General features: G+C 38.7%; 1 protein-coding gene across 1 annotated transcript in view; it reads left to right on the forward strand.

Moving 5' to 3' along the window:
* Positions 1 to 14819: 14819 nt before the first annotated feature.
* The window catches only part of LOC128712132 (transient receptor potential cation channel trpm), a 33289-nt gene continuing 22706 nt past the window's right edge, over positions 14820 to 25402 (forward strand). The window contains exons 1-2 of the mRNA XM_053807027.1: positions 14820 to 15062; positions 19514 to 19596. Coding sequence (XP_053663002.1) covers positions 14820 to 15062; positions 19514 to 19596 — 326 coding nt within the window. The remainder of the gene's footprint in view (positions 15063 to 19513; positions 19597 to 25402) is intronic.

Raw genomic sequence — 25402 nt, forward strand, 5'->3', positions numbered from 1 at the left:
AGGTATAGGTGGTTAGAGCGCTTAAAAGACAGCATTATATGAAAATTATTTTAATTGTATATTGTAAATTTTGTGAAGCTGTGTGTTTTTGTACACGTCTGTGTTTTCATTTGGTTTATACATTGTTTTATTAATTTTGCTAAGTGTTGAATGTAAACCCAAACTACCTTTCCATTGTCCCTCAATTTATGCTTGAGCACATATTTAGCTAATTTATGTTTCAAATCAACAGTTTCATTGCTTGTCTTCTTTTATTTAGAGTGTTTGATGAATGTATCGCTTGAATTTAATGTTGTATTGTTGATGAAAAAACAAGGTTGATTGTTTGTACTGATTGTGCTGGGATCGATCAATTGATTTGTTTTCTTTTTTCTCCTGTGCGTCCGGTGTTTTTTTTCTTTTTCTCTTTTTTCTCTTTTTTCACAGATCTAAATATGTTCTATGCTATGCGTCTGAATGTTTTTAAGTGTTTCAATCGCATAACAGGGCAGACGCACACGTGTGCCACATGTGCAGGGGACCGTACTATGTATATGTCACTCAGTGTGTGTGTGTGTATGTGAGGGACAACGAATCAGCAACCATATATCGTCGTTTGTTGTCGCTAGGTTGTTGAACGGATCACGGAACAACGCCACCACTGTGGCACTGTGTGTTTGAATGTTATTTTGATGTGCCGCCGCTCGATGTGAATGTGTGTTGAATGTTGTGTGGTGTTTCATGCTTATCTTAGCTCGTGCGCTATTTTGGCGGTCGTCTGGGGAGGCATTGGCTCACCCTAAAATTTTAGATCGTGCGCTACTGGTTGTCTCTCGCGTCGTGCCGTGCCGAGCGATCGTGCTTTGATCGTGTGAAACTCAACGCAGCAATACGCACGAATCAGTTCCAGCCTTGGTGTGTGTATTGGTTATATCGACGTGAACGAAGAAATAGGCAAAATAGTTTAAAACACTTCGGACGTGCGTGTCGATCTAGCAAAACTTGATTGATGATGGATGTTGGGATACGCGCACCGTGCAACTAATACCCACCGTAGTCGATCGATTGAACTGCATGTTTGTTTACATATTTCCATACGAAATATGTTTACATTGCTATATATTTGGCTGGCGATTTTCAGAGATTTCAACGTAGTAGTATTACAGCTGAGCAGCTTTAGATGTACGTGTGCCGTTGGCCGTCGGCATTGAGTGTCGACCGAATATCGTGTTATTTATGTACCGAAACCAACGATGATACCGCAACCGCGTTAACGTCTAAACGCTTTGCGTCAGATCTGTCAGTTCAGGGGAATTGTCAATGCGATCGGTATGTGTTGACTGAAATGGATTAATGCGCGAAAGAAAATAAATTGCAATTAATTCTTCAATAAAATATTTGCCTATAAGTGGGTCATAAGCACGTGTTGGTGTACAAGTGCTCAAACCGATAGTGAAACAATCGGGTTGACGCAAGTAAAATTTCTTGTTTGAATAAGAAGTGTTCTCTTTGTGTGGCATCTGCAGTGAAATGAAACTCACATGGAAAAAATCTATTTCCGGGCACGTGCAAAGTGCATAAGTTGAGTGCATTCGCGAGTGTGTAGTGTTGCCTGCGTGTATGAAAGGTGGAATCGTGTTCGACCAAGCAAGATGCCGGCATCGTCCGACTATCGGCAGGGTAGAAAAGTGCGCCACTTTACTTATCCTTCTCATATCCGCACGATGACGCACGAAAATCATCATCTGTAAATATCGCCACAGTTTTCCCGCCATTTAACATTCATCAATGGGCTGTATGGTGGGAAGGGTGCCAGATGAACTTCCTGCTTAAAAAAAAACCTATCAAAGGTTTCGGTGCTTGGCAACTACTTGCCCAATCAACCTGCTAGTTTGCAAATACTCATCCAAGTAACACAATCGTCTCCATGTATCATTACGGTTCCTTTCGGAGCTCGAAATCATATTAGCAAAGCATCATGTCGTAAATCGCGGACTGGCGAAACAGTTGTAAGCAGTGATAGTCGAATCCTTCGCAATCCGATTAGAAGCCATCCATCCGTTCCAGCGAGTGCCACATCCTTTCGAAAGTTGTTTGCTGGGACCTTTTTGCGAATAATGCACCAACCACAGCATTATTGCCAACAAAAGGATCCACAGCTCTGAGTGCCCTTAGCGTCCACATCATCATCCAGCAAGCATTTGTTGTACCCAGCGACCATTTCTAGTCATTAATACTCTGCATCCCAACTTTGGCCTAGCTTAGTCTGCAACCGTACTGGGCAAAATGCTTAAACATAAGAGGAATGCAAAACCGGTACGTTGAAACCCCCCGCCCCACATTATCTCACTTGTGCTTTCGTTACTTTTCTCGTTTTCCTTCGTTTGTAGTGGAAAAAAGTAGAGTAGAGTTTGTCTCGTTGTGTAGCCTCATATCCTCTTCATTTCACATTGTTGCACGTACCTTCGTGATTCATAGCGTGTTTAGCTACTCTAACAAATCCACATCCTTTAGGCATCAGCATGCAGTAGCGAAAAAGGAAATGAATATGAGGATTCTGCTACGTACGGCCACCAACATCTGCCAAGTGTTTTCAACAGCTCTCATCATTGGGTTGTTGTAACGTTAATGTCGCGGTTGGTGTTGATGCGAGGACGTAACGATTTCCTCTCATAGTTTCTATAACACCATACTTGTAGTATTTCACATTGCACAGTGCACACGTAACAACCTTGCCCTACCGCACATTCCATCACATGTCATATTTATGCGAAAATGCATTTCATTAATGCGTAAGATTTTTCATGGTATTGGATTAACAGATCACTGACCATCTTTTTTGGGTATTCCATTAAACCACGTTGTGTGTTGAGGTGTTGTTTATTATTCTGGACATAATTGTTGGTAAAAAACTGTGCTGATTGTTCGGCTCTTGTAACCAGCTGCTACACACCACCAGGCGTCTCCATTGGAAATGCGTTCATAGCTCAAAGTTCCTGTCCATTAGTACCGAGACATGTCAGTGAAATGTTTATTTTAATTTCAAACACGTGCGAACGGTACGACGTGTTTATTCATTGCTAGGTATTCAACGGAAAATGCAATTTATTTGCTGTCGTACTGTGCAAACGCGCACATTTATAATTTCTGCTTATTGTTTATAAAATAACAGCCTGTAGGTATTGTTCAAACGGGATAAACTCAAATACAGATTTGTGTTTTAGGATAATATAATAAACTAGTACTTTCATTTGCAATATTTGTTGAATTTACTGGATAAACATTCTGAAGGTAATGAAGAAACCTTATATCTAAACACAAAACCATTTTTGAGATATTCAAACAGTGATATAAGTTTTAACAACTATTGTAAAGTACTAGTTGATATGGAGTAACTTTCGATAGGAACACTTTCGTTCAATTGCCCACACTTACCCCTACAATCCAATTCCCTATTGCCCACCAAAGTGGGCTTTGAGTGTCAATAATTGGGTAATGGTCTGCCAACTTTTGGGACAAACTGCTCCATGCATATGGCCTTTATCTCCGACATCAATTTGATGTCAAGGAACACTCTTGCTTAACAGAGGAGCCTGCAATGAAGTTCATGAGGGCCTGCAAGAAAAATTATAGAATCGTTGGGTATCCTTTGAATGCTACGCTATGATTTATGATTGATGATTTGGTTATTTACCATATTTCGTTGGTGTCCACATGAACTTTAATCGATTAGTGATTTATTTGAGGCTTTTGGTTTGTTCCAGAGGTGGTTTTATTTCATTAATCAAATGCATCTGTGCACTTGTCTGTATCTATGCTATGTAACCAGTGGTTCTTTAATGATGCTGCCGATTACTTATCATTGGTTTGTTGCATGGAATTGCAAAGCCACAAAAATCGATATGATCGATTAATTTGCGTTGTTTGAAGGACTAGAATTTTGTTGTCATCATTAATGCATTAATATCGTTCGTTGTGCAAATAATGTTGTGTGTATTTTATCTCGTCCTGTTGCATTTGGTCCAACAAACCATATCGATAACATTACCACAAAGGGATTGCAATCAATCGATATCGATTCGAAATCGACACGTCCCGTGGGAAAGCTAGTTACATTATTCAGAACCCTATTTTACCCAGTCTCATCGTCAACAAAATATTGCACAATAAAAAAAGAAACAGTTGACTGTTCTCTTTGTCTTACGACTTAATGAATTATTCACGACACAAGTAAGAACCGCACCCGGTGGGATTTGCTTCCAGAAGCTTAAAGACAAACAACGGCCTAGAAGCTTTTCCCTACCAACCATTCGTACGGAGAGTTTGTGGGAAACTTCCCTTGGTTGAAGTGTCGATATGGATCGTTGGTCACCATTTCCGCGATCTGTTGCGCTCTTTTAGCATTTTCGTTGAATGGTTCGGTATCGATCGATTGTGAACATGAGTTAAAGGTCTAATTTTTCCGCTTATAAAAATAGTTCTACCTACCCTTTGTTTTCGTTGAAGCATTTTCAAACACAAAGATTGTTAAAGTGACAATCCATAGTAATGTGTGTAAGCTATGGTGCGCATTGGAATCATACATAACAGCACTGAAAATAAAAGCATGCCTGTGGTTTTTATTTCTTTCCACCAACCACCTGTTTGACCGAAAGAAATGGACATCGTGGAATATTGATAGGTCTTCTATGCCATTATCGGTTCGGCGGCTAGGCATCAACAAAATGACCCGTTTGGCAAGAAGGCGATGCGGAATTGTGGCTAAAATAACAATACATACAGACTTTGTTTTGGATCGGTTCTAAGAATCGACCACCAAGCGGGGTGTTTTTCTGTTATTTTTTTTGTCTTACCTACACATCAAACGTTGTGGTGAATGCGTAGCAGCACTTTTGAGCGTAACTTCCATTGGTGGTTGCTTTTGCGGAGGCGAGAAAATGGAAAATCGTTTGTAATCCTTCTGGGTATGTTTTAATTACTGCTGCATGGTCATGGAGTCAAAAAGTATAATTAAAAGCTTTTTCTTTCGCTCTGGTTGCAGATGCTTGTGTGAAGCTTTTCTGGGGTTGTTTTGAATCGGGTGGGTGTTGAATATTTGCCAGAAAGAAAATCAATTATTTAAAGCGATCATTAGTGTTGAAGGAAGGTAAGACTCAGTATATAAATTATGCATATATAAATATGCATAACGAAATAGGAGTAGTAGCAAAAACCTCCATTCTAGTTGGTATGACTATACTTTGCTTTTGATTTATATGAATAAGGGCTAGATTGTCTTTGTTCTATAATTTTTGTAATAATAAGAGGAAATTGCATGTCCTATCAAACCCTTGGGGGAGAAACTAATACGTCAAAGTTTGTTCCATGCAAGCTGTCGATTGCACGAAACTTTGGGACACTGATGATGATCGGACAAAAGTTTTGTCACTCGCTAATAGCGCTCGAACGCGTGCGGACGCCTGGTGGTTTTGGGGTGCAGCTCTTAAATTGACATCGTTCTCGTGCAGTACGTTCCAGGGTGAAAGTTTTGATATGCGGGATTGTTGTAGCATGCTGACTGCTGGTAAGAATGGTTTTCGATTAGTGCTGCCGCTGTGCTCTCACAATTAGTGCCGTTGCAGTCGTTTCGAACAGTTTACGCGTAGAGTATACTTTCGCACTTTTACACATAAAACTCTAATGATCACCCATTATTTTATGCGAGCGACGAATGCATTGCACATTTCACTTGCCATTTTGCTAGCGATTTTTCACAACAATGGCACAGATTTAGTTAGCTGGCACCGTTACTTTGTTTCACCGTCACATTTGCTTTTATTTTAGATACCATTTCTAACCACTTTTTTCCTATCTCTTTCTCCTTTCTTGCTGTTTTTCCTACTAACTTCTTCTATGCTGTCACGCTATCTTCAAATAAAAAACCGGCCTCTACCATTTATACATGAATCACAATTTTACAAACCCTGTTCCAATAATGTATGTCTACGTGTTTGTCTTACCTCTATTCACCCCCTATTGTTCCCTTTTGTGCTCTGTACGTTTTTTTATAATGTGTTGATCGTTTTGCTTTCATACACTCCTATTGTTCAATATTGTATTTTATATCATGACGAGGAATAATGAACAAATGAAAATAAAAAAAATCGTTTCGCTTTATATTAAAATACTTTTTGTCATAAAACTGCCCAACTAAACAACACATTGTGCTAACGGATAATTACATATGAATTGCCATACACCTGGCAAATGTAATCGGGGTAAACTTGCAAAACACGATTCAACACTGAACTACCACTTTTAAACAATAAAAAATTATAAAAAATAAAACATCATTGATACCGTCGTTTAAACAACGAAACCCACATAAATACAAATGAAAACAAACACACAAAAACACAACCATACTACCTCATCAGACACAACGAAAGCTAGGATGGGGCTTACGGAAGATCTGCTTAGGATTGATAAATATCACCGTACCAAGGGTAAGTCTTACGATCTAATTGTTTATTGTTTTTTTTTAGTATTTATGTTAAATTTAATGGTATGCTAAATTGATTGTTTAAATACGCTTTAAAAGTTGGTTATATTTGGCTGTTTAATTTTTTTTTTACAAGTGCAACAAATATTTTGCTGAACAGTTCATGCTCGAATCTTTTATTAATTTAATAAAAAGTTTTAAATTTTTCACATATTTTCCAGCATGCCTTGGTATTGTTGGCAATAGTTATATGTTTAAAGCTTTATTCTAACTTATTGGTCTTTCGAAACAATGTCAACTATTACTCACACACTTTTGTTGTGGTTGATAGTTACTATCAAAAATCCATGAACATATGAGTGGTATTAAGTTATAGTAAAGTAATAAATGTAACATACTAGCGATATTTTACAAGCGGTACGTCATTATTGCTGAAATCTGGTGCCATAAACGCGGTGGAACGATGCTTGAATATTGCCAGCATATATAACACGAGAATGATGCGACAATGGACGCCATTGCCTTACCACCACCTTTACGAATGGTTTTGATTTTCCCTGTGGTATTGATTCAACGAACAGCGAGGAATGGTGATTCTATTTGGTCCACACTTTATGTTCATACTAAATTTAAATAACAAACAATTTAATGAAGATGACGAACGACATTTTTTCGTAGTCGTCCCATTCTCGGTCGAGATTGTACTAGATGTTATAAAAACATCCAAACCGGGACATGGTTGGGACATTGGGATGAAAATTAATTATGCAAAATCAACGTCCGCTTGCGGTGGGTTTGAGCAGTCAGATGGGAAACGTTGGTGAGAGTGTGCGAGAAGCTGTTAACAGAGAGCATCCTTGTTGATGGCATTCAGTTTCAGTGAGCATGATATTATTTTTTGTCTCTCGTCCTCCCCGTTAGTTTCACTCTGACACCGGGTGGTCCCAACGACAGGCCCTGTGGGTTGTAGATTCCCAGAGCTAATGACAAAATTCCCTGGAATATTTGACAGCAACTGGAAAGAGCAGAACGGTCTGAGATTAACAACAAATTTATGTAGCAGTGTCGTGTGGTAAACACATCCACCATTTCGCCTATAAGGACGGGACAAGTTTTTGGAGGTTTCAAATGAACCTGAACGCTAAGAAGATGGCGCACGGGAGAATATGAATAAATTGTGAACTTCCACACATGCAGCGAACTACTACGAGGGCTGTCAGTGTTATTGAGTAGTCTGGGGAAACGTTAGATGCCGAAACAGTACATGCATTGCTAGTCGGATGAGTAGTTGGTTGAGGGTTTTGGTGAATGGTAACCACAACTTTACGCAACTAAACAAGTGCAATGTGAATAATTTATATTTTTTACATGTTAATGCTGAAAGTCCAAGTTGCAAGATGTGAAACACTAAATAAAAAATAAAAATACTGTAAGGCTATTAATGAATACATGAATAATCAAAACAGATAATGATTGCAATAGCTAACGCAAAAAAAGATTGTCAGATGTTTTTCCATACAATGCAATGCGTTTCATGCAACTTAAGTCATTCTAAATCAGTTCCAAAAAATTACATGTAAATGTAATTTTTGAATAATTTTCTTAACATTTGAGGCTTTATTGTGAAAAACGCTTAACTTACCTATCAATATTGTATCATGTATTACAACAGGATGCATCAGGAAAATAATCGAATATTCGTTTTCATGACAAATTGTTGTTATATGCGTATAAAGAAATACAAGCATAATAAAATTCAGAGTCTTCAAATTATCTTCAAATATTATATTTGACCTGCTAGAGTGGTCGGATCTGCTAGGTCACCAACAACTATCGGCCTTAAGTGTATGTTTCTATCATTTGAAGTGTACCATTGTGCTCCATTCTGTTAGTCATCAAAACAGTCAAAGAAGTCAAGAAAAGTTGGTTTCGTGGGCAAGTTTTCTGATGAAATATACCAGGTGGCGTGTAATCGTTATATACATCGATTTGATCATATTAAGCGATCAATGGTACCGGAATTTTATTTTCGGGTTTAAAATACATATAAATTAATCTAATATATATTTCGGGTTTTCAAATACTTTTTGCCCGATAAATTGCGAACAAATTACATTCCACACGCTCAGCAATCAGCTTCGATCACTTATACCCCTTTTTTTGGCTTATTGCAATAAAACAAATAGGATATTCTTAAACAGTATTTATAACTAAACATAAACAAACTAGTAGTCACCCCAAAATAAGACATTATTGACATTGACATAGGTTGATCTAATAATGGAGGTTCACCATTTTCGTACTTTTTCCTGCCACACCCTGTACGTGCTTTTTAGGCATAGTCCGCGATCAATGTATCGATGGTGATACAATTGACGCCAATAAGTGATGTTAATTGTTTACGTCACGCGCACGATCCACTATGAATAGGTTTGTTTATATCTACTCCAAAAAGACCGCGTGCCCAAGATGTCGTTGGCCGCTGTTTGGAAGCGGTTTGGTTGTGTTTTTGAGTATCGTACAGTGAAGAGCGATTCAAGCGTACAGTCAAGAGCCGATCGAGTGCACCACCACACATCGAATAACAATTGTTGTTGAGAGCCCATCATCGAACAATCATTAACGATAGACACCACTACCAATACTGTGCGTAATCATTAAGCATAGCGTGGTCTCTGAGTGGTGGTATGTGTTTTTTGTTTCGTACATCTAGCTCAATGTCACCCGAAGTTGTAGTGATGCGTGAATGGTCGGACTTGGGGTGGAGTAGTTATCGGCGGTCAACTGTGGTTAAGTTCGTTGAGGGTGGTTGTTTAGGCATGATCAATCGGTATGGTGTGTATGATCGGGCAGTAAAGAAGTATGAAGCGCAAAGCTTTAAGAGGAAATATTGCAAATTTCGTAGTGAAAATCGTTTAAGCCAAACCGTACAGCGGGGTACAATTGAAGTGTGATTTTCGTATAACTACAACAAATAGAGTATGTGGAGTTTAATTGTTTGATAGAATTATCAAACTGTCGTTGTTTAATTTATGAGAATAATATTTCTGAAGTTAAATTGAAATGTAGAAGTTCAAGATGCAGCCCTCTAGCTAATTGCACAACAGTGATTTCATTGTTCCAATAATGTAAACATTGGAGAGTGGTTTATTTACTCACTCACTGATCGCTTACTTCACGCCACGTGCATTTTCGTTCGGGAGAGATAGTGTTCGTACACACTGCAGTCAAAAGCTTACTACTACCAGCGCAACGTATCTATTACAATTTCTAATCTATTGTAACGATTATCATCGAAGCAGCTGTTACATTTCGTTTGTTGGTGTTAGTCACACTGAAATGTGACTTTCTCCCCGGCACGGTCTGTACCATATCGATAGATCTTTTTTGTTTGTTATGCCAATGGTGATGTTGTCGACGTCGAAGTGCTGTCGTGGAAAAGTGTTCAATAAGCGTTGCCTCGGGAGAGTTTGTTTTCGGTCATTTATTTGCTATGCAAACGTTCAGTTTATGTGCAAGAATTAAGCTGTGAATTAATGGCAAATGGCAAAACAGTATTGATTTGCATTTTGCCAAAGTGTCGTAATAATGAATGCAACGAGGAATGGAAGCAACGAATAGTAATAGTTTTACCACACGATAGTTTAGTGAGTGAAATGTAGTGAGAAATAATTTTCAATTATTAATTCAATTAGCTTTTGTCTGATTGTAGACAAACCTTGGAGATGATTTCAAGAATATAACCAACATTTTCATGTGTTTGCTATGGCATTGGATATTGCGGATGCTAAAGTATGGTTGAATTACGATCTATATTTCTAGTTAAGGTAATTTGGTTTTTAAACATTAACTTCTAAGCCCATACCATTCTGTAGAACTAGTTCTTCAATAACTGTTTAGGTGCTTATCAAGATAATACTGCATACAGTTTGTCTATTGGTTTACATGTGAAGTTTGACTGCTCTGCTCAATGGAATGGTGTAAGTGAGACATGTAGCACATTCACCGGTTGGGTACGTGCATCCCAAACATATTCACACATGTCATAGCTGAGCGCAACTTACCTGTACGAGGTTATATTTTTATCTGGAGAAAATATTTGTCAGGGTGACGCCAGTATTAGACGAGTGATAACAAATTGTGTAGCGAGCAAGCAATATCTCCATTCTGCTAAAAACGTGTTCAGTGTTGGAGTGTAGCCTTTCTAATGAGACGTGCACCATTGCCTAGAAGTTGACGATGCGTGTAAAAACCCGTACAAAGTTGTGCCTTTGAGTTTGTGTCGTAACTGTTCACAGTCCGTACCATTGAATAGTTTATTGAATGTGATTCACCAGTAGAATGATTCTAGCTTTAGAATGAATGTGTTGCTGTAAGCTACGATTGGGTGTTGTCTCTGCAAGAAGAGAAGAGTGTGCGTTGAAGTTTATAATATAATCTTTCGATGAATAAGGCAAACGTAGGAAAGAATAGTTTCCATAAGAAAGAGAAATATTCCAAGTAGCACGTATTGGTATAATGAGACTGATGTATTCGATCGAGCTACTTTGTTATCATACAATGAGGTGGAGGGATAATGTATTTATTCGTCCCGTTCTCCAACTTCAGTTGCCGTCACTGTTCGGATCATGTCAAAGCTTCCAACCTGATTAACCTGCTAACGAGTGCAGAGATAAAAAGCAGCATGCACTTGATTGCAGTGTCGTTACGAGATCTCGTTCACATCGGCTGGGAAATTTCATCAAAAAGTAATGCCACAAGCATTTGCTACACGATAGTACCATGGTTGTGGTAGTGGGGAAAACTTTTGCTCGACCCGGCAACATGGTCGAATGGACACTGCCGGTTCGTCGTTTATTTACCAGCTACTGACTTCTTACACTTTCGCTTGCTTCGTCCTTTCGAATTGCCTGAAGATATCGTTCAAGTGCAAATAATCTAGTAGCCAACAAAAATAACTCGAGCACGCATGATGGATGGAAAGGTCACAAAAACCGAGAAGCATCATGTCGCAGACTTAGACGCAGGCTAAAATGTGTCCACACCGGTTGATAATATGACGTGAAGGCATGATAAGCAAAGGGGTGCAAATACAGTGGATGAATTCTGCTAGAATTATGTTCATTACCGATCCCGAGTAACCTAGCCGCGCACCTACTCTGTGTCATGTATTTAGGACTGAAGTTGAGCCAACGAAGAAATGTTCGTGTCAACCCTTCAGGGGTTTCGCGTGGGGCAGTTCGTGGGTGGCAAGTGTAGCTTACTAGTTACGTTTCACCGAACCAATGGTGCTCGGATGCAGACCCGGATGGGAAGAAGAAAGAGCCCAATTATAGCTAGTAAACGCTGCGCTCCGGTTTCGCTTGGCGTCACCAAGCTTTTCCGACGTACAGCGGCCTCTAAGGTTCCGAGCGTTGCGACTGATGATAAATTATCTCAGTAATCATCGCGCACGTGCCATCTCAGCAAATTGTTTTTCTTCTTACTCTGATTGAACTATTCTTCTACTCGTGGTGCTTCTGCTTAAATCATTAGTGAGTTACAGCGTAACATTTTACAAGCGAAAATAGAAAGTAAATGGATATGGGTAGATTTGTATCAAACGCGTGGGTGGTAATGGAAACCATGCAACAAAATGGCTTTGGCAGTACTGTTAGCTACTCAAAAGGCTATCGGCAATTCAAATGGCAGCAATAGTTTATGGAAATAGTTTTGGATTTACAATTACAGTAATTTTATTTGTTATTTGTTATTGAAAACATCCAAAACGCTTTTAAAAGTCCGGTAGCTTACACAAAACCTTGTCATCTAGGTAAAGCTTGGAAAAGTTGCCCTACAGTGATAAACAAAATAAAGTGTACATCTCATATTTGTTTAAACTTCGCTCAACTGTGGGGATCATATTAAAGTAAACACTCTGCATAATTTTATTATTTTTTACATTATTTAAGTTATAATAACACAATAATAAACATCAAAGTGATTTGTTCATCGAAAATACCATATTCTTCGAATCGAACACCATATTCTTAGAGCGTATGAAGGAATAGTTAGGAATTGGCGAAATCATAATTTAAGAAAAATAGAATTTTAACTTTAAATTCAACGCATTGAAAACAATATTTGTATCTGATTATTAAAATATTCCTTTTATTGTTATACTTTTATTGATTGTTTGTGTTATCTTCTCGTTATAAATTTTTCATTACATTTTTAGTGTATGGGAAACCTAACCTGGTTCAGTCCCGTCTTGACATTTGTCGAGGAGCTGACATTTTGAAAACAATCTAATACTGGGGTAGATCACGGTCTAAGCCAGTTTTTTTGTATGCGTTTTGACGTTTCCAGGCTTATCCGCTTACAGCTCGCCATACAAATGGCAAGCCAAGTTAAGCCTAGGAAAGAAGGATTAGATTGGTTTTTCAATGAAAGTACCCAAGTACCCAAAACCCAAACTCGACAAATGTCAAAACAAAGAATTTTGCTAGCTGGCCTGAGCCAGGTTAGGCCAAGTTTCCCGTATGCGAAAAAGGTAAACAAATTTTTTTTAACGAAAAGAACTGAAAAAGGATTATTTTGATAATCAGACTTGTATATTATTTCAAATACATTGAAATTAAAATCAAATTACTAAACTTAAATTGATTTTTCTCAAATTTTAGTTTCACAAAAATGATCACAAGGGATCATTCTATGGTCATATGGACAAGGGGTCATTCTTTATGTCAAAATGCTATGTCCTTTACGAATCTGTACAGAATGATACAGCCCGGTACCTGGATTATTTGACAGATACAGGCTTAAAGCTTAAGCTTTCTAACTTTTGGGATGATCTACCCCACTGTTTTTCTAGGCTTTATTTGGCTTACCGTTTGTACAGGGAGCTGAAAACGGATTAGCCTGGAAACGTCAAAACGCAATTAAAAAACTAGCTTAGAATATGATTCCTATCTACCCATCAGGCAAATACTGTGGTTCTCCTGTGTCAATCTCAAATCTCAAAGGAAAACTTATGTGTAATCGCAATTGCAGGGAAAACAATACTGATTCAACATTTTTGAAATAACCTAATCAAGTCCCGGAGAACGCCTGAGAAGAATTGGTTCCTCGGTATGTGAATAACCTGGTGGAGAGCATGCTGAAGTATTTTTAAACGAGAGAGAAGGCCAAAGGGATTTATATAAGCTATTGAAAAATAAAACTGGTTTACTAAATCAGCATTGTTTGCTGGGGAAATTGGAAGTATTCTATTTCGTCACTGTTTTTTTTTTGATGATATTGATTAATGTTGATACGATATTGATTTTATTTGCTCCGAGCAACCGCTTTGATCTACAAATTTGTAGTAAAATACATTTTTATTACTACAAAATATTATGAAAAAATATTACACTGTTATTATTCCAATGTGATCCACCAAGTGAGCGTAGTTTAAAAAATAATGAGGTAGGCCCTTTATTTCGCCTACTACTGTATGTCAGGAATGTCAAACTCCGTGCGGCGAGATGACGAAAACGACGAAAATTGATGACAAAAATTATTCCTATCAAATGGGATAAGCTTGATGACGAAAGGAACGTCGAGCATAATGCTAAAAATGCAAAATCAATTTATCGCTGATTACGTTGGGAATCTTTAGTGAATATGTTCAAAACGCGTTTGATTCATCTGCTTACTAGCGTTCACAAATCATTTTTCCTAGCGAATCATCGGTCTCTGGTTTACGATACTAACTTGTCACCCGTTGTGCGTTGCCGGGGTCATTCATGTACATCATGGGTATTTTTTTTCTTTTCTTTATACCCTGCTCAATGGTGAAGAATGTCCTTTGGCTGGCCTAAATTAGGATAAATTTTCCGTACACCCGTGCGCTTAATGAAGTCGTAATTACTGGGTAATGTTAAACACATCCGACCGTTCGGTTCCGTATCTTTGGCGATAACAGATTAGGCCTGAACGTCCCGGTGGATGTCTTTTTCGGTCCGTAAATCGGGTCCTATCTAAATTGGTATCGCGTTTGGTCACGGTGCCGGGTAAAATGGGAAAGTGCTTTTGCCGTCCCGCTTAGCTGCAGACGGAAAGCAACCGCAACACGCCAGACAAGGGAAAGCGCTTTTCTCAGCGTTAGGACATTTACGGCAAATGCTCTGTCCGAAAGCACAAAATGCGGCCAAGGACAGACATTGAATGAGCCGGGTTTTGCGTTTGTGTGTGAGTATGTGTGTGTGTTGTGTGTGTGTGGCTGTGTGCTTTGTGTGTAACTGTGCCGTGATTGCAATTCGTGCGGTTACAATTTTGTGAAAGTGCTCTATTCTTTTCACACCACAGCACGGTACGCGTGGCGAAAAGTGAAAAAGAAATGGAAGGAAAATTGAAGCAAAGCTACCTCGCGGACGATCCGAAACATGCGGCTCTGTTGCCAGTGTTGCGCGAAAAGCTTCGCACATTGCAATCATCGGATCCTGCGGCAACACCACCACTGTCGCCATCTCCACCGCCACCTTCGCTCTACTTCGAAAGCTCGTCCATCTCGTCGCGTTCGTCGATTGTGGAACCATTCGATCTGAACGTGGCCTCGCTGTACCAGGTTTTCCACGTCAAGGTAAAGATTTGGGGGTGGCAATAAATGGGATGAAAATGAGGGGGGAAAAGCTGTAACAAATGACAGTACAGACGGTACCGTTTCGAACCGAAAAGGACGACTGGTTGATATAAGTGAATATTTTGGGTAGCTTGCAAAGATGATTTCATTCAATATTCACTTTAACTTTCATTAACTGTTTGCATATTTGTGTGCTTTTGGCATTCCAGCAGTAAAACTTTTTCGTGCTGGTATGCGAGTTGGCTTAGCCGAATGAAATAAATAGTTGGTGCCACCTGAAAAGTACTAACAGAAAAAGAAATTTTCAGCGCTCGCTTGATATTGCGACTTCAAGGTAATCAACGGCAAATATTCTCTGACTATTTCCAAATGTTGTTCTTACTTCACTGCACATTGGTGGCTGGTCTTGGTTAGTGGTTTGTTATCGATGACCTATAGATATTGTTGAATAGTTAGCCCGGCTTAGGTGGTCATAATAAAGTCCAGGTTTGATTGAATACTGAGAATTTTTCTGACATAATTTTTTAATAATTCTAGAAAATTGGACTAGAAAAATTGAAATCTCTAGAAATTGGATTCTCGAAAATTGCTTTAAGAATTTTGAGCAGTAATCCAACAAAACAGCAGAAAGTGCTGTGTAAATGTGTCTTACTCTATTTGAATGACAGCAACCACCTTCTTAAATTGTCACATGATTACAGGTGTCGATTTGATGAACATTGAAAGTTGATTAAAAAGGGAAGCATTCAAAGTGTCAACCAAGGCAAAGGATCAACACATTCCATGTTGTCCTTATTTTTACTTTCACGTGCTATTTTTAGTCAACAGTTTCACCATTTCCTGGCACAGGTACCTCCAAACGATGTAACCCAGCAGGATGGCTCGCCATTGTACCATTATTGTTATTGTAGATGTTATGTACTGCTGTAGAGAGCTGTTTGATGATAGAAAAAGAGAGTAATGCAAACGACCCTCCTGTCTGTGATCGTTTGCGTTGTGGAGTTTTCGTTTTTAACTGTCCGATGTGTGGCAAAATTTGAATGGCATTTTGAACGACAGGTAGAAGTGGATGATCCCATCCCTCTGTTGGCAGTGATTCAATCAACGATAAATACACTCTGGTGGCAACTTAATTTCGTTTCGTTTTATATCGACCGAATTCTTGGGATATGTCCGCGGAAGGAAGTTTGGAAGTATGCTTCCCAGTTATGACATGGCTCTTTTTAAGGGATTCTGTTTGTCGAATAGCGTTAGTGTGCTGCGCCTGTGGTGTGTAAAGGCAATTCAGAAAACATAATCCTCTAATATGGTTTGATCGTTGCTGTTAGCGCTATTTTGCATGATTTGTGAATATCGTGGTAAACACAATGTTTTCATACTGTAGGTTTCCTCATAAAGTTGTTTCTGGCGTGGTGTGCTACGTTGTATTTGACTTTTGGGAAATAAACATTTGATTGAAACCAGCTTACGGAAAAAGCGATTGTAGCTCAGGGACAAGTAACAAGTAAGTTTTTATTGTTAGTTTTTTAATTGTCACACGCTCGTCATACGTACGAATTATTTCAAAAGTATTAAAGGGTGTTTATTAAATAAAACAGAACTTGAAATCATAAAAAATATACAACACATTTCATTACAGTCGTTCCAACGATTTCCTCTTCTAAATTTAATATTAGTTCCGTTTATTCACGAATGTGGGCTCTACATGAAAACAAGTTTATCAATTAAAGTTTATTCAAATTTTATGTGTATTAAGAACAAAATAATCAAGAATTTGTTATTGATTTAAACGGGGTATAAAATCTATAATTTTTTTAAATTTCAATTTAATTTTTGGTTTTGTTTTTAATTTTGACAAATCAATTGATCATGCACGCTGTTAAAACTAGGTGATTAAATGCCTGCGTAGGAGATAACATTTGGCGGCAAGTGCTGTGAAAACAAAAGATTGGTTTTATTCAAAAGTTACATTTGCAAAATTTAATTTTACAAGGTATTCAATTAAAAATGTTGCAACACTCTGATCGCCCATTTTTGCTATTGTATTTCAAACACAGCTGGAGATATGACTCGAATAACAAAAACTATGATAGCCTTTATAACGTTGGAATATCAGCATAAACCAGCACTTTATGATGCCTTATACGAAATAATCGATAGCTGGTAAATCACATGATCTTGAAATGAAAATGAATCAATGGCACTTTTCCATAATTGACTACGATATAATAAATGGCAAAGATTGCCATTTAATGTGTTGCGCCTTGTTATTCGTGCTAACATTACCCATGAACAGACACAGAAAATCAGTAAACATAGTGCGGAAACGATTTTCGTTAAACAAAAGAACATTTGATGGACCGTAGCGTAGATTACATAAACTTAAGTCAATGCCTATCAGGCTTAGACAATTATCTATCATTAAGAATTATTTACATTTTTGCTGTCTAAAATTTTGCTTGTATGTTGTAAACAATGTTGAAAATCCCTCGCATGGTTTAAATGTATATTATTCACTGTTTTCCAAGTAGATTTTTCACGTAAAACCCCCATGATGCACTGTGTTTTGTACTATCTGTCCTTCGGTCTTTTCATCACTATTGGCTTACAAACGTAACATTCCACACACGAATTGGCACTGAAACGTAAGTTGGCTTGGCTATATCAGTAAACAGGTAAATTCAATAGTTAGTTACATGTACAAATCTGAATATTCCCTCCAGTAAATGAAAATTTGATTTTAGTGTGGTGGTAGCCGAAAAAAGCTAACGACTGTAAAAATAGCAATTACTGTAAAACTTTAGATATAAAGATAAATGTTTGAATGCTGTACACAAATTGTAATAAAAACAAGAATGATATCAACAGGGAAACGATTGTTTGATAAATCTTGTATGTTTTGCTGTATTTTAAAACGAGAGATCAAGCAATGCTAGTAAAAGTGCACTCGATCTTCCTTGCTTTCCAAACGTACACACCGAGCATAATGATGCATTATGCTGAAATATCATAAATCAAATATGATATATTTATATACAAATCTTCATCAGCATATGTCAGACGTCAGAGAGAAAAAGTAACAAAACAGCAGAAACATGCTTGGTAAAATGCTAGTATTCACGAAGCTTTTTGAGGCACGTCCTGGCAGTCACACATCTAGCGTTATGGTTTATGTGTTGTTGGTTTTTCACGAGTGTGCTTCCGGTTTTGCAACGTTGCTACGAAATATCGACAACCGGTGGTTGGTCGGGGCCGAGCCTTTGTGCACTTCTACTTGTTGGCGCACAGCAACGGTAGTTAACGAAAAGAGTACGGCTACATAAAAGCCATATATTATGCACTGCACTTAACCACTACCAGAAAGGATCACGAGCTTCTAGTACATTCCAGATCACGTGCCTGTAGGTGCAACGCAGCACAGTAGAATTGTAAAGAAGCAGTTGCACATACGCATTTTTAAATCACTCGGGTTCTGGTGCAACAGATCACATGCATTCTACACGGAAGCATTCGTTCATTCGATGCGCAGATCGGTATGCAAGCTCGCGGCAGTTGTGCTGGTTATGCTGTAATTGAATAAGTTTCATCAAAACGAATCAAACGTGTGATTGCGCATGCAGGTATCACCTGATGTCCGGTGGTGGATCGTGCCCGGCGTCGTGTATACCATGCAGATTCCTGAAAAGTGCACGTGCCGAATGCCGAACAGCATCTCACAACTGCTTACCGTCGCTAACAAGTGCGCACTGTAGGATGTGGGAGCAGAATAGCTTGTTTTGCGAGTGTGTGGTTAAGTGTATATATGAGTGCGTGTGTGTATGTGTGTGTAAATAAGCACGTTCCAGAAACAGCTGCACCCTGATGATAAACGGTTGCTACGTAAATCGCAGCATGCAGTAATTGTAGAACAGATTCAATTTGGCGCCCTGTCCTTGCGCTAGCTGCCCTAGGAGTAGTATAATAATAGAAGTACAGAACGAAAGTTTGAAATATAAAGACAACAAAATGAAACCGATTGCAAAGTGCAATGATTCACTAGAATATGTTAAAAGGCCATTTAACATGCTAAAATTTAAATTATTCATTTCGATTCTATTGGCGTAACACGTTTTATAAATTGGAAAAGTTGTCTTCCTCAAGGTATTTTCAAGAGTGCTAACTATTGCAGTAATAATTAAGCTTGACCGTAATAAATTCAAAAAAAGTATACTTATCATATTACAATTCAAACGTATAGTATCGTAAAACTGTACTATAATATGAATGGCATATTTATTTCTGCAGTGATCGCTGTTGACATTCAATTTAAGCTGTTTGGATCTTCCAGAGGATGTACGGGTGATTAAAAGCAAGTTTATTTCTTATGTCTAATAACAATGTTTATTCCTCTTGTTTTATTTCTCTTTCTATTCTTCGGCTGTTTCTCTGTGGATTGATGACGTATGAAACAGCGCACCGCTCGCAGCTGGATTGAGGCAAATTTTCAAAAACGGGAATGCATCAAATTTGTACCGAGTCCTAGGACAGAGGATATGTAAGTATATTGAAATTAAAGGTGCCCTGTTAGATAATTTTTAAGGTTGATTATGATAGAGACATATTCAAAGTATTCTGGCTTACTTTATGCCAGGTTTACGACCTCTGTACCGGTTGTTGAACCGGTAAAAAAAGTATAATTGCCCTGAAAGCATGTACATAATTATTTCGTGTTTTATAACTATCATGAAAATGTGAGTCCTCTTGAAACTAATGAAACTTTGGAATAATTAATTGAATATTTCTCACTAAAATATTGTTTTATTTTGCGGAAAATTAATGAATAAAAAGTATTGTAGAAAAAAAATAATTAAGCGATCATCGCTTATTTTGGCGATACATATTTAAAGTTTATAAAATACAATCATTAAATTTTACCGATCAGTTCGAGCGAGAAAACCACGAAAGATAGAAAGTGTTTGCCAAACTGCTTCATCTAACGTGCTTGGCAAATAGTACGTTCTAAAAACATTCTAACCAGCGGTTGAAGTCAAGTGCACGAATGCTGGCACCAGTGCTAGCGAGTAATGCGGCAGGATTTTTTTATGAGTTTGACCTACTTACGGTTTCGAGCAACGTTTGGCGTTTGCCTGGGCCGTGGGTGACCCAGAGCTAGCGTGACCTCGGTGTGTACTGAACTGCTGACTCTACCTGCCCCAGCAAGGTCGGTTATTGCAAAATCGATAATTTTTGCCAGGAAAAACCACCCACTGCGAACCAACGGGCCTCCGGGTTGTGTACGCCACTGTCAGCAGATAGTAGAAGCAGCAGTAGTAGTAAGTGCATTTAGGGGATTTGTTCTGATCGGTTGTATGCTTGGGAGTGAAGAGGAGCAGTAATTTTAATGTTTTAATTATGGTTCGGTTTATGCTTCATAAAAATCGAAAACTGATTGGGTTTAGTACTGCTTACTGGAAAAGAATAAGATTGCATATTTACGTGATGCTGTTTTTACGATCATGCGAATTTTTCGTCTGGATGTATTCGAAGATTTTTTTTCAATGTTTTTTGTCGTCTCAAACTGTTTCATTATTTACACATTACAGTTCGGTAGCACCATTCAAGAGAATAAAAAAACAAAATAAATTAAAGGTTATTTCCCTCGAGTAATCATTTCTCCTCAAACCATTCGCCATTGGTTGACTTATGTGCTATTCTACCTTTCTCGCCGAATTGAATCAGCACGATTATCATCGGTAATAAATGGCATGAAAAATAGCTCCCCGGAGAAAATATGTACTGGCTTCAATGATTGCCCATTAGTCAGGTCAGAAAGGTACAATACGTTCAAGGCGTGGTTGAAAAAAGTTGACCTCAGCCGCTTAAAAGGTTCACGTCCCGGTTCCAAACTGTAAAGCTAGATTTTTTTTCTTTTCGATGTACGAAAGTGTACGTCTGTGTCCATCCCAGACAGGGCCCGGCGAGAGGCATGAGCCGTTGAGAAATTGATGGATGATTTTGTACGCTGGAACATTGCAGCAGCAGCATCAGTAAAGTCGATGAAAATTTCTTCGACCGTTTCGGAAGGTCCCAATATTGAAAACTTCCCTTGGGAAAATTATCTCGGCTGAGCTTTTGCCTTTTACGTGACGATTTTAATTTTAGCATCTTTTAGACCATTGAAAATTGAGATGTAATACTGATAGACTGATAGAAACATACACATCACTGCAATGGTTGTTTCAAAACGACAAGGATAATGGAGACGCCTGGTGGATGGGAGATGGTGCTGGTAAAAAATGTTAATTTCGTGTAAAGCGGAAAAAGCATCAAGCATTTCATGGACTTCTTGAACTTAATTAAAAGAAAATAAAAGCAAACAAAGTAGCAATACTGCATGGTCGTTCTTCACGAATAATAAAAAAAGCAAGCGAAGTGAAACTTGCAATCTTGAGAACTGTTCCTCGAATGTTTGATTTCGCAAGAAGTTGCGTTACCCGTACAAATGTTTCTCGTTGGCTTTTGGCCAAATATCTACCAATTTGAACTTTTTACATCAGCGAGTAGCTGTTCAATTTGACTAATGAACATTCCATTATTCATTAAGATGCCTGAGCTTGGCAGACGTCATGTCGGGTTTCAACTGCGTTCCAATCCTTCCACTTGGGGGTTGAACATCGATTTCAATTGCGCTGCCGATGAAGATGCTAGTTGGAATGGAAAATTTCTTCCGGTATGTTATGTAAAGGTACGTCAATTAATGGATCAGGTAAATGGATAAATTTTAAAGGCTTTGTCTTCTGTGCGAAATGGGTAACAAGCAACGCTTGAGGCAACTATTTTCGGATGTAATGGTTTTCTCCCATGCTTTGCTCCCTTCGCCGGTGGTAGTGTGTTGCGGTGAAAAGCGCTGCTTAATTTCCATTCCATTTGGATGACTATTTTAATTCGTTCAAATGCTGTACTGAAAGCGGCATGCTGCTGGCGAGGAAAGCTGCTGTGTGGATTGAAATTAGACAGCATGCGATTGAAGTACGGTTTTGTATTATCATTGTACTGTGCGGGATTGAATTGGTTTATACAATTTCACTGATTTCCATTGGTGTGTGGTGTGAGAAGAGTGGCTGCGTAGCAATAATATTTAAATGCGCATTGAGTGGAAAATCAGCGATAGTAATTGCATTTTGCTTCATTATCATCGAAATGAATGCTGGCAAGCAACAGGTATGAGGAATGTTGCACGATGGATGCAATAGGAACAAATGGTTGAACTGAGTTCAACATCTTTGAATTTGTTAATATTTGAAGTGATTAAATCAAATTTTATTAAGTTGAGAATGGTAGTTGCATAGTTTCCATTTTTTACTCTGCCAAATAAATGTGAAAAAAGTTAATCTTTGCACTTATTGGTTTTTAAAAGATGAAGAATTGTTCTTGTGGTTGCGAAAGATTTACTGTGTTCATTTAAATAACTGGTTACCTTTTTTTAAGAAAATAGCAGTTCGCACGGGATTCATTTATAAATCAAGAATAACATGGCCAATTCCCATTCAACCAACAAGTCAATCCACCGTCACCGACAAACCCTTCGCTCCTTGCAACTCGTTTGTCATGTGCGTGACACCTTTGCAAAATGATACGGAACCTTGCACACCGGAAAACACTTCCGGGAAATACGGTTGCCACAGTGGCAAACAAAAGGACAGCTCAGACATCGAGAATCAGCGAAAGAAATGAATGTTTAACCAAATTCTTGACTGTTTGAAGAAAAAAATACACCACTCGTTATGGTTTGAAAATGCTCAAGAACACATGAAACAAAACCAGCAAATAAAAAGTGAAACAAATGACAGCGAGAACAAAGTTGTCTAGCGAGCACAATTCTAACGTCAGGGAAAAGATCAACAGGATTTCCGGGAAAAAAGTAACTAGTGCGCGAAAGGAAAGTATGGAATGAGGAAGGAAAAGTGTTCCTTTTTTTTCGCTTCCCCGAGTTGGCAAAAGATTCCACGGAACTCTTGAGAAAGCTTTCAGGCAATGTTGTGGTGCTGCGAGCATTGCCGGCAGGGGCAGAGGATTTGTGTGTTTGATAGTGTCTGTACCATTGTTTTGATTGCATATTCGTTTGAGCTGTGTTTAACTTGTAACTGTCAGCAAGTGTTAGCCCACTGGGTGAGTAGAGATCAAGCGCTGTGCAAAAGTTGGCAGTTAGGCTTAAGCGAATGTAAGTTTTAGCTAGGTTCACTGTAAACGGAAAGCAATTAAGTGTGAGTCACACGTGATGCCGTAGCATGCCATGCATGTGATAATGTTACATGCGTAAAAGGCGCCCCGCAAGAGCGTTTGCGGGTGTTCGTTTGCCATTCGACTAAAGTGGAATATTCGCGAACAGTTGAGATGGCAGAACAGTTAATCTTTAGGGCATACTCATACCATTGGACTTTTAATCTGGACGAGATTTGAATGGAAAAGATTTCACCTTCTTAAAACGCGTCTCAGGGAGCAATATACAAACTTACCCACCAAAACACGCTGCCTCACTTGGAAGGGAGTTATATTGTTGATTTGGGGTAAGATTTTGTTTTTTTTTTTACCAAATTCTTGTTCTTCGGAGTGCTCGAACTTTACAGCATTTTATTTGTTGATCATTTTGGGTTTGGTTCGGTGGGCAGGGCATCCGACTCCGATAGCGTGCTTGGCTGTCATGTTGACGAACAGTGGTAAAAACAAAACAGAAGCATGTTTTTGCTGCAGCGAGAAGTAAACTGAGGGAAAATATTTTCACTTTATATCGCGTTTTTACGGATTATGGTGGAGGATTTTCGTTCCGTTTTTATACATCGCAAGTAGGCAGGAGTAACAGGAAGAATAAATTTGTTTTGGAAAATCCATATGAGTTGTATGCTTCACAAGCGCAGTATTGTTCCAGCTGTTACAGGGAAGGTGGATAAAGTGAATTTGGTTTTGCGACGAGTTTCGTGATCAGTGGGTTTTATGGCATGTTATTAGAAAATATGGCATACTAGTCTAGACTTGAGGACTATGTAATTTGTTAAATTTATTCATAACTTTTTTATTTAATTTAATGATTTAAACATCTTTTAACAGTAATTATAGTGGTTGTATTGTTGTATGTTCCTGTAACGAGTAAACAATCTAACGTTGATAAAATTGTCGCCTAACCTGTCGTCAGAGTCGAACTGGAATAATTGATTTTCAACAGCGCAACGAGTTCAATTTTCTGGTTCAACTTTTCGACCAACCTCACCACTTTCAATTACATCTCAACTATTACAATTAAAGACTGTTTGCCTGTGCGGTGAGTGCAGCTAGCCGCAGTGCAACTGCACTAATTGTCACAATAATTAATGTATCAACATTCCGCCCGCCTGGAAGGGCCATCGTGGGAGAAGGATACAGAACAATTGTGTGTTGATGAAGCTCAGGCGCTTGTTTCTCGCTAACGTAATATTCGTCTCTCAATTATCTAACGCGTTGGTTTTAAGTGTTTCTTACCCTACGGTGGTATGTTTGTACCTACAACCGTTTGTTAGCCTTAATATTGCCCAAGCTGTGCGTCGTAAATGGTTCACATTCTCGGTGTTGACTTGAAAGCAAAATGGTACACTGGCATGTTTTCAACATCTTGCCATTATTCTCACGTCAGCAGGTGTTGAGGGCCAACATATTCTTGACTCCCTATTCTGGTGCACCTTTTGCCATGCGATTTTCTCGACATTTTTCCTCACCGAGCGCGTGGTTGTGTAGCGCGCGTGTACTTTGGTGGAGTAATTATAGTTGTCCGAGTTGCGGACAGGTTGGCTGTTCTGACTGCTGTCAACTGGATGTGTCACTCGGTGGCATAGTATGGCAGCTTGCTCGTTGCTTAGTTACTCCACCACCAGTTAGCGTGTGCGGTACGGTAATAACGGAGCGTTTTCTAGAATGTTCGCGATACCTACGGGATGGTGTGATTATCAGTTTTCCAGACTGTGTTTGGTGGTGTTGAGTGCTGAGTGTCACATGGTGGACCATTTTCACAGCAGATGAGTGTGGACGGTAGTTCCTAAGCTCGAAGGGATTTGGGACAATTGGATCCGGCTGGTGCTTCAAAGGAGTGTGGAAAACATTTGTCGACACAAAGACTGCTTGGTAAAGCAGGATGGATTTTTTAGCTTTACAACACTCACTACTTTGCGAACCGTACGGGTAAGCAAACAATAAAGCCAAAGGTACAAGAAAATACTCTTCATTCAACAGATGCACCTTCACATTAAGCAGCATCAAGATGCTGTCTTTCTTTCAGTGGTTTACAAATAAGAAACGAATAATGCATCGCAGTGACGTTACGCGCATAGAAAGTG

Source organism: Anopheles marshallii, chromosome 3 (genome assembly GCF_943734725.1).
Source record: "Anopheles marshallii chromosome 3, idAnoMarsDA_429_01, whole genome shotgun sequence".
NCBI classification, from domain to species: domain Eukaryota; kingdom Metazoa; phylum Arthropoda; class Insecta; order Diptera; family Culicidae; genus Anopheles; species Anopheles marshallii.